Source organism: Saccoglossus kowalevskii, chromosome 15 (genome assembly GCF_978046115.1).
Source record: "Saccoglossus kowalevskii chromosome 15, keSacKowa6.1, whole genome shotgun sequence".
Classification (NCBI taxonomy): domain Eukaryota; kingdom Metazoa; phylum Hemichordata; class Enteropneusta; family Harrimaniidae; genus Saccoglossus; species Saccoglossus kowalevskii.
Window position 1 is genome coordinate 373,380 of NC_140655.1, and position 18,474 is coordinate 391,853.

The window sequence follows — 18,474 nt, forward strand, 5'->3', positions numbered from 1 at the left end:
TAAAACAAAAGGAAAATATATGATATTGTACATCTTTTGTTTTAAGTCTCATTTATTTCATAACAGATGTGATGTGAAGTTTACCATCAATCTGATTTTTTAAATGAAAATTAGGTAAAGAATATGTATAGTTTTCTGTGGATTAGCCTAGAATATCTATGTAACAAGTTTCATTGAAAACTGACTACTGGTACTTAAAAGCTGGGAAACAATTAAAAATTGGCTCATTTATATTTAAATTAGGTCATTATTATTTGCAATACTGAACTAATCACTTCTATGATACCACCACAGCACATGGTATTAACCTTAATTTGAAATCTGATTAATAATATATGAAAAATAAAATAATTTTTATGAAGATTTCAACAAAAACTAAACAGGCCTGAGAAGTATCCAAGGGCACTTCCATTCTGAATAATTAACAGATTAACATCTTTTAAATAAAAAGATGAATAAAATGAGGTTTTGACAGGTTTTGCATTGAAATTAGTCAAATCATGTTCACAGAGGAAGAAACCTCGTTCTGATTATATTTACAGTCTCATCTACAAGTGGTAGTTACTGTGTTAAGTACATGTCACATAATTATATTAGAAATAGACAGTCTCAACTACAAGTGGTAGTTACTGTGTGATGTACATGTCACATAACTATATTAGAAATAGACAGTCTCAACTACATGTACAAGTGGTAGTTACTGTGTTATGTACATGTCACATAACTATATTATAAATAGACAGTCTCAACTACAAGTGGTAGTTACTCTGTTATGTACATGTCACATAACTATATTAGAAATAGACAGTCTCAACTACAAGTGGTAATTACTGTGTTATGTACAGTCTTAACTTAAGTCATTAAATTCAAGTTATGTCAGGGATCTGACTCGACTAGCTTTTAAGCTATTTCAGATTCCATTTTACCTAGACTGCATGTACAATTTTGTGTATTGTATGAAATATTTTCTAGGTAAATAAATTATTATTATTTATTGATCCTGTTCTACTCTTATGATTAGCTGTTACATTTTATGGATCTGGCTCAAAGTGCAGATCGAAAAAAGGATATTTAAATGAGAATTCTAACCTGTTTTTGTGAACATCAATCTTGATGACTTTTGAGACTCTATCTTGTTTCTGGCATGACCCCTGTAAAGAATTCACAAGATAATTCATTGATGTCAGACCTCACACTGGCTAACATACCAATGAAGTACAATGAAACCAAATACACTCAACTCTGAGTCATGCATGCAGAAGAAATAGGTATGATTGGAGAGAGGATTTTCATGTATGCCAGAAAATGTTTGTAGGATTGTGTATCACTGGGTATTTTTGTGAGTAAATGTATCACTGGATATAGTTGTGGGTATGTGTATCATTGGGTATGGTTGTGGGAATGTATCATTGGGTATGTTTGTGGGTACATGTATCATTGGGTATGGTTGCGAGTACATGTATCCTTGGGTATGGTTGTGAGTAAATGTATCACTGGGTATAGTTGTGGGTATGTGTATCATTGGGTATGTGTATCATTGGGTATGGTTGTGGATATGTATCACTGGGTATGTTTGTGGGTACATGTATCACTGCGAATGGTTGTGGGTACATGTATCATTGGGTATGGTTTTGGGGGTGTGTATTATCGGGTATGGTTGTGGGAATGTATCACTGGGTACAGTTGTGGGTACATGTATCATTGGGTATGATTGTGGGTATATGTACTACTGGGTATGTTTGTGGGTACATGTGTCAATGGGTATACTGTAGTTATGGGTATGTGTGTCATTGGGTATGTGTATCATTGGGTATGGTTGTGGGAATGTACATATCACTGGTATGGTTGTATTGGGTATAAATATGGGTATGTGTATCACTGGGTACAGTTGTGGGTATGTGTATTTAGTTGTAGGAACATGTAACATTGGGTATGTCTGTCGGTATGTGTATCACTGGGTTTGGTTGTGGGAATGTACCATTGGGTATGTCTGTGGATATGTGTATCATTGGGTATAGTTATGGATATGTATATCATTGGGTATGGTTGTGGGTATGTATTACAGGGTATGACCCTCGGTATGCGTATCATTGGGTTTGGTTGTGGGAATGTAGCATTGGGTTTGGTTGTAGGAACATTTATCACTGGGTATGGTTGTGGGAATGTATCACTGGGTATGTATGTGGGTATGTGTATCATTGGGTATGTATGTGGGTATGTGTATCATTGGGTATGTCTGTGGGTATGTGTATCACTGGGTATGATTGTGGGAATGTATCATTGGGTTTGTCTGTGGGTATGTGTATCACTGGGTATGATTGTGGGAATGTATCATTGGGTTTGTCTGTGGGTATGTGTATCACTGGGTATGATTGTGGGAATGTATCATCGGGTTTGTCTGTAGGTATGTGTATTACTGGATATAGTTATAGGTATGTGTATCACTGGGTACAGTTGTTGGTATGTGTATCATTGGGTATGTCTGTCGGTATGTGTATCACTGGGTATGATTGTGGGAATGTATCATTGGCTTTGTCTGTGGGTATGTGTATCACTGGGTATGATTGTGGGAATGTATCATTGGGTTTGTCTGTGAGTATGTGTGTTATTGGATATAGTTATAGGTATGTGTAGCACTGGGTACAGTTGTTGGTATGTGTATCACTGGGTACAGTTGTTGGTATGTGTATCACTGGGTATGATTGTGGGAATGTATCATTGGGTTTGTCTGTGGGTATGTGTACCATTGGGTATGTCTGTCGGTATGTGTATCACTGGGTATGATTGTGGGGATGTATCATTGGGTTTGTCTGTGGGTATGTGTATCACTGGGTATGATTGTGGGAATGTATTATTGGGTTTGTGAGTATGTGTGTTATTGGATATAGTTATAGGTATGTGTAGCACTGGGTACAGTTGTTGGTATGTGTATCACTGGGTACAGTTGTTGGTATGTGTATCACTGGGTATGATTGTGGGAATGTATCATTGGGTATGTCTGTCGGTATGTGTATCACTGGGTATGATTGTGGGAATGTATCATTGGGTTTGTCTGTGGGTATGTGTACCATTGGGTATGTCTGTCGGTATGTGTATCACTGGGTATGATTGTGGGGATGTATCATTGGGTTTGTCTGTGGGTATATGTATCACTGGGTATGATTGTGGGAATGTATCATTGGGTTTGTCTGTGAGTGTGGGTACTACTGGATATAGTTATGGGTATGTGTATCATTGGGTATGTCTGTGGGTATGTGAATCACTGGGTATGGATGTGGGTACACGTATTTCTGGGAATGGTTCTGGACAGACAGACTGACAGACTGAATGCACCAAAATACAAAGACCCTGTTTCAGAAAATGGTTATAAATTTATTGTTGTCTGAGAAAAGCTGGGGGTTAGAATTTACATTATTAGTAATTTGATGTGACCACCTACTGAATAAACTATCTATACACACTCATACAGCACACACCATATTACACTGACCTTAATGAGTATAGCTGTAGCCTCTGATAAACTGATTCTGGAAGACACACATCTGAGATACCAATCCTTTCTCCAATAAAACACTAGTAATAGAAATCCCAGGGACAACAGAACAGCCAAAGCACAGAGTACCTGCTTCCAAGTCACAGTCTTATAACCAGTACACTCCTGTAATCAAGTGCACAGTTTCAACTATATGCAATTTCATAAACAGAGAATGAACTCCTGTATTCTGTATGTATTGCAGAGAACCACTGAAGCATACAAAATATCTAGAAATTGGAGTCTCATCAGAAGGTGCCCTACGAGCATTGTACATGTACATTGTCAAACTGTTCAAGAGCTGTGAGCCCCTCCTTGAGAAGGTAGGTCACTGTTTATACATTGTTGCACCTCACCTCTGATGTGGGACAGAAATAGGTCCAGAGGGCCACCATCAGCTCTTTTCAGTTGATTTGTCTTGCTAACTGACTGGTGTTCCAGAGCCCCTGGATCTGGAGATCCATTATGTGTGCCCCAGCCAGCCCCTGAGGCACCATCAAATGGACACTGTTGGTGGGGGTCGTATATAATAATAATAATAATAATTGTCGGATGCCTCTTTGAACTGGGAATAATTCTTATAAGCCATTTTTTAATTTTATACAACTCGATGAGCTAGTCTAAGTGTAGATTGATTGGATGATTTTGTGAAATTTTCCTGAAATACCATTTTGTAAAAGTTTGTACAAAAGACCTTGATGCAAAATTGAATAAAATGCCTTTTGAAAATCTATGAAGCAGCCGTAAATGTATTTATTTTGACTAGTGTGTTTTGTAATGATTTGTTTTAATACAAATATATGATCGATTGTACTAAACTGTGGGATGAATCCTATTTGTTCTTTGATTAGAAGCCTGTTTTTTTACAAAGTGTTTAAATAATTCATTTCTTAAAACTGATGTGAAAAGTTTGCTAAGTGTATTTAATAATGTTATGCCACTGTAATTACCTGGGTCCGATCTATCACCTTTTTTGAAGATTGGACTAATTATTCCAGTACGCCAAATGTTAGGGAAATGACCACTTGTAAGAATTAAGTTGAAAAGAGTTTGATTATGTTTTAGGACAAAGTTTCTACTGACTTTCATTTCATTTCTAATCATTTCATTTGTGATACTGTCTGTACCCATTTGTCATTCTTTACATTGCTAATTGCTTTCTGTATTTCTGTTGTACAAGATGTGTTCTGTTCTAAGTGTTTTATCTTTTCATTGATAACTGTCTCTATGGCTTCATTACTAGTCTTTCTATTTAGGTCTTTGAAATGTTTAAATAATTTACTGCTGCCAATATTTTCATGAGTCTCATCTTTGTTGTTATTTTTAAGCTCTTTTATGAGGTCCCAGTATTTATTTGGGTTTGTTTACCTAAAACTCTCAAGTTTATTTAGTATTTAATTTTTGTATTTTCTTACTTTCTTTTTTACCAAATCTTTATAATGTTTCTTTTTAACCAATTTCTTATATTCTTTCTTTTTAACCAATTCCTTATATTCTTTCTTTTTAACCAATTTTTTATATTCTTTCTTTTTAACCAATTTCTTATATTCTTTCTTTTTAACCAATTCCTTATATTCTTTCTTTTTAACCAATTCCTTATATTCTTTCTTTTTAACCAATTCCTTATATTCTTTCTTTTTAACCAATTCCTTATATTCTTTCTTTTTAACCAATTTCTTATATTCTTTCTTTTTAACCAATTTCTTACATTGTTTCTTTTTAACCAATTCCTTATATTCTTTCTTTTTAACCAATTTCTTATATTCTTTCTTTTTAACCAATTTCTTATATTCTTTCTTTTTAACCAATTTCTTATATTCTTTCTTTTTAACCAATTTCTTATATTCTTTCTTTTTAACCAATTTCTTATAATGTTTCTTTTTAACCAATTTCTTATATTCTTTCTTTTTAACCAATTCCTTATATTCTTTCTTTTTAACCAATTCCTTATATTCTTTCTTTTTAACCAATTCCTTATATTCTTTCTTTTTAACCAATTTCTTATATTCTTTCTTTTTAACCAATTCCTTATATTCTTTCTTTTTAACCAATTTCTTATATTCTTTCTTTTTAACCAATTTCTTATATTCTTTCTTTTTAACCAATTTCTTATAATGTTTCTTTTTAACCAATTTCTTATATTCTTTCTTTCTAACCAATTCCTTATATTCTTTCTTTTTAACAATTCCTTATATTCTTTCTTTTTAACCAATTTCTTATATTCTTTCTTTTTAACCAATTTCTTATATTCTTTCTTTTTAACCAATTTCTTATATTCTTTCTTTTTAACCAATTTCTTATATTGTTTCTTTTTAACCAATTCCTTATATTCTTTCTTTTTAACCAATTTCTTATAATGTTTCTTTTTAACCAATTCCTTATATTCTTTCTTTTTAACCAATTTCTTATATTCTTTCTTTTTAACCAATTTCTTATATTCTTTCTTTTTAACCAATTTCTTATATTGTTTCTTTTTAACCAATTTCTTATATTCTTTCTTTTTAACCAATTTCTTATAATGTTTCTTTTTAACCAATTTCTTATATTCTTTCTTTTTAACCAATTCCTTATATTTTTTCTTTTTAACCAATTTCTTATATTGTTTCTTTTTAACCAATTCCTTATATTCTTTCTTTTTAACCAATTTCTTATAATGTTTCTTTTTAACCAATTTCTTATATTCTTTCTTTTTAACCAATTTCTTATATTCTTTCTTTTTAACCAATTTCTTATAATGTTTCTTTTTAACCAATTTCTTATATTCTTTCTTTTTAACCAATTTCTTATATTCTTTCTTTTTAACCAATTTCTTATGTTTCTTTTTAACCAATTTCTTATATTCTTTCTTTTTAACCAATTTCTTATAATGTTTCTTTTTAACCAATTTCTTATATTCTTTCTTTTTAACCAATTCCTTATATTCTTTCTTTTTAACCAATTTCTTATATTCTTTCTTTTTAACCAATTTCTTATATTCTTTCTTTTTAACCAATTTCTTATATTCTTTCTTTTTAACCAATTCCTTATATTCTTTCTTTTTAACCAATTCCTTATATTGTTTCTTTTTAACCAATTCCTTATATTCTTTCTTTTTAACCAATTTCTTATGTTTCTTTTTAACCAATTCCTTATATTCTTTCTTTTTAACCAATTTCTTATATTCTTTCTTTTTAACCAATTTCTTATATTCTTTCTTTTTAACCAATTTCTTATATTGTTTCTTTTTAACCAATTCCTTATATTCTTTCTTTTTAACCAATTTCTTATAATGTTTCTTTTTAACCAATTTCTTATATTCTTTCTTTTTAACCAATTCCTTATATTCTTTCTTTTTAACCAATTTCTTATATTGTTTCTTTTTAACCAATTCCTTATATTCTTTCTTTTTAACCAATTTCTTATAATGTTTCTTTTTAACCAATTTCTTATATTCTTTCTTTTTAACCAATTTCTTATATTCTTTCTTTTTAACCAATTTCTTATAATGTTTCTTTTTAACCAATTTCTTATATTCTTTCTTTTTAACCAATTTCTTATATTCTTTTTTTTTAACCAATTTCTTATAATGTTTCTTTTTAACCAATTTCTTATATTCTTTCTTTTTAACCAATTTCTTATAATGTTTCTTTTTAACCAATTTCTTATATTCTTTCTTTTTAACCAATTCCTTATATTCTTTCTTTTTAACCAATTTCTTATATTCTTTCTTTTTAACCAATTTCTTATATTCTTTCATTTTAACCAATTTCTTATATTCTTTCTTTTTAACCAATTCCTTATATTCTTTCTTTTTAACCAATTCCTTATATTCTTTCTTTTTAACCAATTTCTTATATTCTTTCTTTTTAACCAATTTCTTACATTCTTTCTTTTTAACCAATTTCTTACATTGTTTCTTTTTAACCAATTTCTTATATTCTTTCTTTTTAACCAATTTCTTATATTCTTTCTTTTTAACCAATTCCTTATATTCTTTCTTTTTAACCAATTTCTTATATTCTTTCTTTTTAACCAATTTCTTATATTCTTTCTTTTTAACCAATTCCTTATATTCTTTCTTTTTAACCAATTCCTTATATTCTTTCTTTTTAACCAATTTCTTACATTGTTTCTTTTTAACCAATTCCTTATATTCTTTCTTTTTAACCAATTTCTTATATTCTTTCCTTTTAACCAATTTCTTATATTCTTTCTTTCTTAACCAATTTCTTATATTCTTTCTTTTTAACCAATTTCTTATATTCTTTCTTTTTAACCAATTTCTTATATTCTTTCTTTTTAACCAATTTCTTACATTGTTTCTTTTTAACCAATTCCTTATATTCTTTCTTTTTAACCAATTTCTTATATTGTTTCTTTTTAACCAATTTCTTACATTGTTTCTTTTTAACCAATTCCTTATATTCTTTCTTTTTAACCAATTTCTTATATTCTTTCTTTTTAACCAATTCCTTATATTCTTTCTTTTTAACCAATTCCTTATATTCTTTCTTTTTAACCAATTTCTTATATTCTTTCTTTTTAACCAATTTCTTATATTCTTTCTTTTTAACCAATTCCTTATATTCTTTCTTTTTAACCAATTCCCTATATTCTTTCTTTTTAACCAATTTCTTATATTCTTTCTTTTTAACCAATTTCTTATATTCTTTCTTTTTAACCAATTCTTTATATTGTTTCTTTTTAACCAATTTCTTACATTGTTTCTGTTTAACCAATTCCTTATATTCTTTCTTTTTAACCAATTCCTTATATTCTTTCTTTTTAACCAATTCCTTATATTGTTTCTTTTTAACCAATTTCTTACATTGTTTCTTTTTAACCAATTCCTTATATTCTTTCTTTTTAACCAATTCCTTATATTCTTTCTTTTTAACCAATTTCTTATATTCTTTCTTTTTAACCAATTTCTTATATTCTTTCTTTTTAACCAATCTCTTATATTCTTTCTTTTTAACCAATTTCTTATATTCTTTCTTTTTAACCAATTTCTTACATTGTTTCTTTTTAACCAATTTCTTACATTGTTTCTTTTTAACCAATTCCTTATATTGTTTCTTTTTAACCAATTTCTTACATTGTTTCTTTTTAACCAATTCCTTATATTCTTTCTTTTTAACCAATTCCTTATATTCTTTCTTTTTAACCAATTTCTTATATTCTTTCTTTTTAACCAATTTCTTACATTGTTTCTTTTTAACCAATTTCTTACATTGTTTCTTTTTAACCAATTCCTTATATTGTTTCTTTTTAACCAATTTCTTACATTGTTTCTTTTTAACCAATTCCTTATATTCTTTCTTTTTAACCAATTCCTTATATTCTTTCTTTTTAACCAATTTCTTATATTCTTTCTTTTTAACCAATTTCTTATATTCTTTCTTTTTAACTAATTCCTTATATTCTTTCTTTTTAACCAATTTCTTATATTCTTTCTTTTTAACCAATTCCTTAATATATTCTTTCTTTTTAACCAATTTCTTATATTCTTTCTTTTTAACCAATTTCTTATATTGTTTCTTTAAATTATAACAATGTATCCTTAGTTGTTTATTATAGGGGTCTTTACTTAGTTTTATTGATAGTTTGTGAACATCATTTTTGAAGTTTTTTTTTTAATTTTTTAGTATAACATTTTGTTTTTTAGGCTTTTTAATATTTGCCTTCATATTTTTATTTTCATAATTCATTTTTTAAGCTTTTACCAGCTGCCTCATGATAGATGTTTTGATAACATTGCACAAGCAGCTTCAATTGATTGTTTTGAAACATCAAAATTTTTATTGTTACATGTGTCTATTAATGTAAATACTTCTTTACTTTGTAAAGCACTGTAGAATTCATATTGTGAATCCTTATTCCAAATGTATGTAACAGCTGGTTTATATACATGTAAATTGTTAGTTATTTCAGATGAATCTCTATGTAAATGACCAGATAATTGTTTCTTGCCTAAAAGAAGTTTGACAGTGATCAGATAGAATTATGAAGGGCATTCTCACCACCAGGTGACTAGGAGGTCTATAGGTACTGTGCCTGAATGCAGAATGAGTGGCTGTATTGCTCTGGTGTGCAATCCAAAGTTTTCATTGGCTATGGCTATTGGTTAACATATGGGCTATGTGTTGTCTCTAACTGTGACCTGCCCATATTGACTATCAACCTTAACTCAGGAATGCCAGAGTGTACTAAAAGTATTTGTCTAAAGTCCCCCTTAGTTTATGGTGACAAAACCATTTATGTATGAGCACACAGAGATGCCAAGCATGTGAAGTTAAACTACCAAAGTCTTACATATTCTTGTCAACACCAGCGATGCAAAGACTTAATGGCAGTACTTGATAATGGTACACTATTCCTTCTACAACAAACCTCAACAGAAATTGGCTTGCTGGGTGTATTGGTATACATCCTTGGGGTCCAGGGCTGCCATAAGATCATTTTTGACATAGTGTCTGGTAGTTTATGCAGTAACCATCTTGAACAACTTTAGGTTGACTGAGGGTTTCAAGAATGACAAGTCTACTACTGGTTTTAGCTTCCCTGAATTCACACAAAACTGTATGAAACACAAGCCGGAGGTGAAACAGCCTGGGATGAAGACCCGTGTCAGAACCTGTTGAGAACACCAGGGATTTCATACATTGGTGACTTTGTATATTTCTGAGAATTACTGTGGAATACATTATTTTCGCTTGGAATTTATTTTCGCTAATTTCACTGAAGAGATGATTCTGAGAAAATAAAATCCAGCGAATATACTTTTTTTCCTATATTTCACATTAAACTCATCAAAAATCAGTGAAAATAAATTCCATACACAACACCCAAAAAGCCTTTTCAGCGAAAATTAATTCCAGTGAAAATAAAGTATTCCACAGTACTGTAAAACATTACATATTACTTTAGCTAATTAAGCAAATCTGTACTTTTGGTAATTCAAGGTGTAGCTAATTTTAGAGAAATTATATCAAAATTCATGCACTGAGTCAAATTGGCTAAATTGCATGCAGCTATTTCAACATGTTTTACAGTATTACTAGCCTTACATGTACCTAGTGGTTATGCTCACCCTTGCCCATATGGAGATACCTCCCTAGTGGTTATGCTCACCCTTGCCCATATGGAGATACCTCCCTAGTGGTTATGCTCACCCTTGCCCATATGGAGATACCTCCCTAGTGGTTATGCTCACCCTTGCCCATATGGAGATACCTCCCTAGTGGTTATGCTCACCCTTGCCCATATGGAGATACCTCCCTAGTGGTTATGCTCACCCTTGCCCATGGAGATACCTCCCTAGTGGTTATGCTCACCCTTTCCCATGGAGATACCTCCCTAGTGGTTATGCTCACCCTTGCCCATATGGAGATACCTCCCTAGTGGTTATGCTCACCCTTGCCCATAGAGATACCTCCCTAGTGGTTATGCTCACCCATGCCCATGGAGATACCTCCCTAGTGGTTATGTTCACCCATGCCCATGGAGATACCTCCCTAGTGGTTATGCTCACCCATGCCCATGGAGATACCTCCCTAGTGGTTATGCTCACCCTTGCCCATAGAGATACCTCCCTAGTGGTTATGTTCACCCTTGCCCATAGAGATACCTCCCTAGTGGTTATGCTCACCCTTGCCCATAAGAGATACCTCCCTAGTGGTTATGCTCACCCTTGCCCATGGAGATACCTCCCTAGTGGTTATGCTCACCCTTGCCCATAGAGATACACATGTACCTCCCTAGTGGTTATGCTCACCCTTGCCCATAGAGATACCTCCCTAGTGGTTATGCTCACCCTTGCCCATGGAGATACCTCCCTAGTGGTTATGCTCACCCTTGCCCATGGAGATACCTCCCTAGTGGTTATGCTCACCCTTGCCCATGGAGATACCTCCCTAGTGGTTATGCTCACCCTTGCCCATGGAGATACCTTCCTAGTGGTTATATGCTCACCCTTGCCCATGGAGATACCTCCCTAGTAGTTATGCTCACCCTTGCACATGGAGATACCTCCCTAGTGGTTATGCTCACCCTTGCCCATAGAGATACTTCCTAGTGGTTATGCTCACCCTTGCCCATATGGAGATACCTCCCTAGTGGTTATGCTCACCCTTGCCCATGGAGATACCTCCCTAGTGGTTATGCTCACCCTTGCCCATAGAGATACCTCCCTAGTGGTTATGCTCACCCTTGCCCATGGAGATACCTCCCTAGTGGTTATGCTCACCCTTGCCAATGAAGATACCTCCCTAGTGGTTATGCTCACCCTTGCCCATGGAGATACCTCCCTAGTAGTTATGCTCACCCTTGCCCATGGAGGTACCTCCCTAGTGGTTATGCTCACCCTTGCCCATAGAGATACCTCCCTAGTGTTTATGCTCACCCTTGCCCATGGAGACTTCCCTAAGCTGATCAGCTAATGATACACAACAAGCAGCAAATATGACAGACAGGTTTGCAACATGAAAAGTCAAATAACATTCTTGCTCGGCTCATATATGAATATGATCATAAAAATCATATTCGACATCAAATGTAGCATAATAAGGCGAGACAGCATGGATCTTGACAATAAAAGGGGAGAACGATTGACATACATGTATACAACATGCATAGACAATGTGCAAAGATCACCTGAAGCTTTCCAACTCCGGGAATAACTTAGATAGAAGTGACACAAAATGACTTTATATTTGGTAGATGAATTAAGGCCTCCTGTCATAGAGCATCTATGTATCAAATTTCAGTGGAACAGAGTACATATGTACATACATGTTGATTAACCTCAATAGTTTTTAAGCTTGGGAAATAAGGTGACATACATTTTACTATTATGCATAATGCAGCTGTATTTATCACAGAACAACAATACATGGGCTGAGTTATCTCAAATATTGATAACAAGACATGACATGTCATGTCATAGTCCCCGCTCAGAAAAAAATTTAGAAACTTATATTGAACTGGGTTTGTGCCAGAGTGAATTAATTCATTATGAGCTGTATTAAAATTCCGTTAATAATTGTTCAGAATTGATGTTACAATTTTAGGGGGTGGGGTAAAAATTTATTCATTTGGTCTTTCAGAGACAATTTATAACTTGTTAAACATATAATATGCGATGTAAACAATTATAACCTGTCCCTGTACCAACTTTGAACAAAACTTGATGACACATATCTGAGAAAAAGCTGGTAACAGCTAGAAAAAGCTTGTTTTTTTTTTAGATTTTTGAGGAAAAAAATGGCCTCCAAGTTGTAAAAATTTATCCAATCAAACTGGTCATGAATGACACTGCCTTCACTTGTTGTCATTTGAAAGTTGCAACATATAATTTGTCCAGTTTTTGGCATGGGTGTAAATTGGCAAACATGATTTCTATGGCATTTTCAAGTTTATAGCACTCTCCATCCTGGTCTCAGCAAGAACACTAGAGAGCAACAAACAAGTACACTGTCAGGTAAAATGACATGCAAGTATGCAAATCAGATCTGCAAATATGTTGAAGAGTCAGTGTTGTATCTGTTTGGATAAACTTCCTTGTACAACTGTATTCCTAATACAAGAACACTGTCAATCACAGAACTGTTCCAGCGAAAAACGTCTGATATTTTAAACAGTAACAGGACAAAGATACCGTTTGTCATACAAGTACTAGCACCAGATGAGGAACTGAGAAACTGCAATGATCCTTGGTGTACATTACCTGTGTCAACAACTTTACTTCCCATGTACTTCATCTACAGATCTACATGTAGTTTGTGGCCCTGAATTAGTTTCAATATCTCTAAATAAGGACAAGAGTACTTCTCATATGACAATGAAACAAATACAAAATGTAAAGTGCAAGAATCCAGAAAAATATTATCAAGTTTTTATTATCATACATTAATATTAACAAATCATGTGAAATTGAACTTTTATGTACAGAGAAACACATATTTATGCTTTGGTTGACAGCACTTCTCAAAGTAAAAAAAGAGGACCTGCAAAACTTCATACAATTGTCAGACATGCAGCAAATAGTATGCTTTTGTAATATATGCAGTTTCAGTGGCTTTGCTTTCCGAGAAAAAAATTCTGGCTCTGCACCTGAAAAAAACAAAAAAACATTTAGTCAAAAGTAAGCAGAGGTTGTAGCATATGTGCTCCCATTAGCTGTTAAATTTAATTAAAAAAGATATTTGTGTACCGTCTTTTTAGTACGAAAACATATTACTTAATATATTTATGCCAGCCAGAAAGAAATTGCAGTTTACACTGAGCAATTAAGAATATACATGGACAACAATTGATGCAAGTCTAGCAATATACTGTTTGAAAGGCTTCAAGATGTAATGAATAGCAAACCAATCACTACTCGAGTCGGACTGGCTGGGAAACTACACAATACATACAAAAATGTATGCAAAAGATATATGAGCAGCTCTACCAAATATAAAAATATTCTTTCCATAGTTATGACTCTAATGTGAATGTGATTTTCCAGTCCTTAGCAATAGTAGTTAGAGTATTGTATTGTACTGTATCGTACAAGTTTATTGTGATTCTATATGTGTTTGTAATATTATTTAGCTTTATTTAGCATTCTGTTTAGTTGGTTAACTTTACTGTATCTTAATGTAGTTTGTTTTATTTTTATATGACCATAGAAGAACTCACTGTAGTTTGTTTTAATGTTGAATAAAAATTAAAATCAGTCACTGTATAGTGGTGACGTATTGCGCGAAATTGTTGCAAGGACAATACTTTTCTCGATTTGCGTGCCGTCGTGTGTCGATAAAAATGCATGGAATGGTCGGCAGTATCGATCAAGTTCGTCTAGTGTGACATTCGTGGCTGGCGACAAGATGCCGTATAATCGTTTAAATAGGCGTCAAGAAGGAGTGAAAGGCCTTAATTTGGTTCTACAATAGGCGTCATGAAATGTTGGAAAGTTACAGTCAATCAAAAAAACTGTTCACATGACAACAAAAAATATTCACTATATTTATTATGCATTATTTTTTTGTTGGTAGCAAATGATCACGGTACAGTAGCTTACTTGTTTTCGAAGTGTTGTAATTGTTGATTAGTACTCAGTAGTGATTATATTAACGTACAAAAAATAAATTTGTTGAATTGTTGAAATGCAAGTAAAATTCAACTTAGTTTTATCGTAAGCAAATGTTTTCGGTTACATGTTAACGCCCGAAGCGAGACGATATCCGCCATGTTATCCATGCCCACGAGGTGTGTTTATTGACCAGATAGGTCAACCAATCACAATGCTGGATGGTGCCCATGTGCTCAAATTACCATAAAGCATTTAAATATGACAGTTCAGCGACCTCATGGTGAAAGCAACACGGAAGACCAGATTTACCGATGTTTTAGTGCGATCTTTTGGCTTCGTTTCTCATGGGGAAAAAGGCATGATTTATTTTTAATCGGCTCGATTTAAAAAAATAAATAAACGTACCGCCCCAAATAAGAATGTACCAGGTGGAATTTTTCTGTGAAAAAAAATAAACGTACCGGTACGTTTATTTGGGACATTTAGCGTTGTGGGCGAGCTCTCCTGAGTAGCGACATATTTTTAACTTCGCCTATTGCGTGATCAGTGGATTACGTAAATAAACCAACACTTTCAATAAGTACATGCCGACCCAACTAAACTTGTTTATGGCTGTTTATGAACAGCGAGGACGCATCTCGTAGAACAATAGCTGTGGAAATCATAAACAAATATAAATGTTGCGGAAATCAAGCATGGCGATAATGATTTTGAGCGAGGCAGAGTCTGGCAAGCGTCTCAGAGCAGCATTGCGCCGACACCACCACGACGTTTGAATCCCGGTGAGAGCACTGTAAACCTCTTAAATCACGAGGTAAACTTTCAATTTACACAATACATAATCAGTTCCTACAACAATAATAAAAAGGCAGTTTTTCTGGTGAAGCTCTTGCCAGGTTAGCAAGAGTTCCTCACGATCACCAAAACCGAGACACAAACGATAATACAAAGTGTATAAATACCATAACAAGCACAGTTTCTTACCTTTGAAATTGACGAGACACAATTTTGTCCATATAAGCGTTGCGCAAATAAAGATACAATTCCGGGATACAACATCCTCACACAAAAATGACTGATTTCCACCGAGACAAGAACTGCGTATGCGTCATCAAAACTCGGATTACACTCGGGTAATTTCAGGAAAAGTCGGATTTTCCAGCAGCTTTGAAGGAAAAATGTTAAAAATCAAAGAAAAACACACTGAAACTTTGAAGAATCGAAAAAATAACTTGATGTGCATCATAGCACCATCAATTCCTGTCTCTGTACCAACTCTGAACTGAATTGGATCACACATGTGTGAGAAAAAGCTGGTCACGTGAAAATGTGCACACACGGATGCACAGACATTACCCAAATTAATACCCACCGCCCGGATCACAGATTGGGCGGGGGCTAAAAAATTAACAGGAGATGTATGGGGACATATACTGTACAACCACATCTCGCAATTTGATCACTGTTTGAAGGTCAGATCTATCAATAAATACATATTTTACCATCAAATGATACATAGAACAGATTGTTGCTATACATAGTCTTCTGGAGTTGTTTATATAATAATTATTAAATGTCAAATACTCACTATTTCATCGTCTTCCCCTTCATTGACAACAGATTTGACAGAATGAGTTCTCTGGTATGCAACATCATCACTGTAATCTAAAAATAGCATTTATTAATTACATTGCTAAACATAACAGCATGCGTCATTACTTCCTTCTATCAGAAAACTACACTGTAACTTTTTATTTATATGGATTTATTATACTTATCTAATGGAGAAACAACCAATTGTGATAGTGTAAACTTATAATTATTGTATTATAATTATTATTGCCATTGCTTCCCAAGCCCAAGAACTATAATCAACTGTACGCAGTCCCTATAAGCGTTGTCAACAATTAATCATAAGACTGGTTACGAACCACACCGAGGTTACGACTCAGTTAGCTTCGCTCAACTGGTTCATAACCAGTCTTGTGATTGGTTCTTGACAAATTCTGAGCAGGCCACGCCTCCAACTTTGCCGTGCGTTTGGGCCAACCGTTAATTATTCATAAATGGAGTCAATTTGTGTAGTTTTCTTGATTTATTCTGCAGATATAGGTAAATATAGGTAAGGCTTTGGCGAAATTTGAAAAAGCAACAAATATTCCTCAACCTGGTATTTTTTATAGATTTTATTTGTTATTCTGTTCATCTGTTCATCTGGAGCCTTCATCCCTAGTCTATTTCTCATACTAGATACCAGCCGATACTGTGTACAGTTGATCAACAATAACAAAGACAGACATTTTCCACTCATACATGTATACCTTGACTTTCATCAATGATGATACGGATAAGGTAATAAAGGCATCACTCAGTGTGAATGACTCCAGCACAAAGTTGTTGAAATGTTGAAAGTTCATTGCTTGCCATATACATTGTATGGATGCCATGAGTGACCTGAAGCATGAATTGTGATTTGAAAACTGCTTGACCTTGTCTCATTACAAGCCTGCTAGTTGCATAGTTTGGAATTTCTGATTGCATCCAAATTAATGCAACAATGAACATACAATATTTTTATTTGGCAGATCTGTATACTTTCTACAAACCTGCACTGAACCAATACTGTTTTGTGCATAAAATTCTTGCTAAACATGGCGATGATAGATTATATTACTGTAACAGCAAATGTTACATCTGTCACTATTTATTATATTAACAAAATATTATTCTTAGACTATTTATGACACAAGACCTCATATACGTTAAAGCTTATTTATTGGCAAAAAAGGGGGGGGCTCGACCAAAACCACAGCGCTGTCTGCCAATACAATATTAATTTATGGTCCTGGTGCGGCCCCCATAATGCGACTGCAAAGATATAGAAAAATACACAACTGATAGCAAAATACACAACTGATTAGGAATAAATTCAAAACAACAGAGTTAGTACAAAGAACGTATAAAGGTTATAGCAGGCTGTACTGCTGTGAAGTTAGTAATGAGATGACAGAGGCAGCGTGACTGCGACTGTTTGAAACATCCAGAGCGATGTGGTTATATATAGTTTTGTTTATAGTAATATAGCTGGAATATAACCATGTCAGGAATATGATTTTTTTAACATTAAAATGATTGACATTTGTATCTGATCGTCAAAAAAGTACTTATTGAGAGATATTGCTCTGGAACAGCATTCAAAATCAGCCATTTTGAATACATGTATATATATAACATGATGTATAACGAATATATAAAATTCAAATATAATCAGTCAAAGCATTTAAGAGATATGGCTCTAGAAGCCCAATCATTAAAACAAAATGGCCGCCAAACAGCCATTTTGAATCTGATCTGAAAAATAAATGATGTGCATCAGGAACCTGTAATGTCTAACATATGTACCAAGTTTGAACGAAATGCACCTGCATATGTACAACACATTGTACTAAATCTGAACAAAATCCATCCATGCATGACTGAGATCTGGTTCCGGAATTGTGAAAATACGTGATTTTAATGCATTTTCGGTCTTAAAATGGCCATCATTCAGCTATTGTTAAGCGGATCATGAAACAAATGCACATATCTATTTGTGACATGATGCACCATGTGTGTGTGAAGTTTGAACTTGATCAATCCAGACATGTCTTGGATACGGATCCAGAACTGAATTCTTTAAGAAAATGGCCGCCAGTCGGCCATTTCGAACTTGATCCGGGAAAAAAAAATGACGTGCATCAAGGTCCTATTATGTTTAATGTAAGTACCAAATTTGAACGAAATCCGTCCATGCATAACTGAGATCAGAGTTCGGAATGGTGAAATGTGCGATTTCAATGCATTTTCGGCCTTAAAATGGCCGCTATTCGGCTATCGTTAATCGGAT

The 18,474-nt window shown here is 33.3% G+C and overlaps 1 protein-coding gene across 2 annotated transcripts in view; it reads right to left on the minus strand.

Moving 5' to 3' along the window:
* The window catches only part of LOC102802400 (polyamine-transporting ATPase 13A3-like), a 340,426-nt gene that overhangs the window by 268,896 nt on the left and 53,056 nt on the right, over window positions 1–18,474 (minus strand). For both annotated transcript variants that reach the window (XM_085508596.1, XM_085508595.1), the window contains exons 2-4: window positions 16,177–16,253; window positions 3,491–3,658; window positions 1,090–1,151 (exon numbers count right to left, since the gene is read on the minus strand). In XM_085508596.1, coding sequence (XP_085364722.1) covers window positions 1,090–1,151; window positions 3,491–3,658; window positions 16,177–16,253 — 307 coding nt within the window. The remainder of the gene's footprint in view (window positions 1–1,089; window positions 1,152–3,490; window positions 3,659–16,176; window positions 16,254–18,474) is intronic.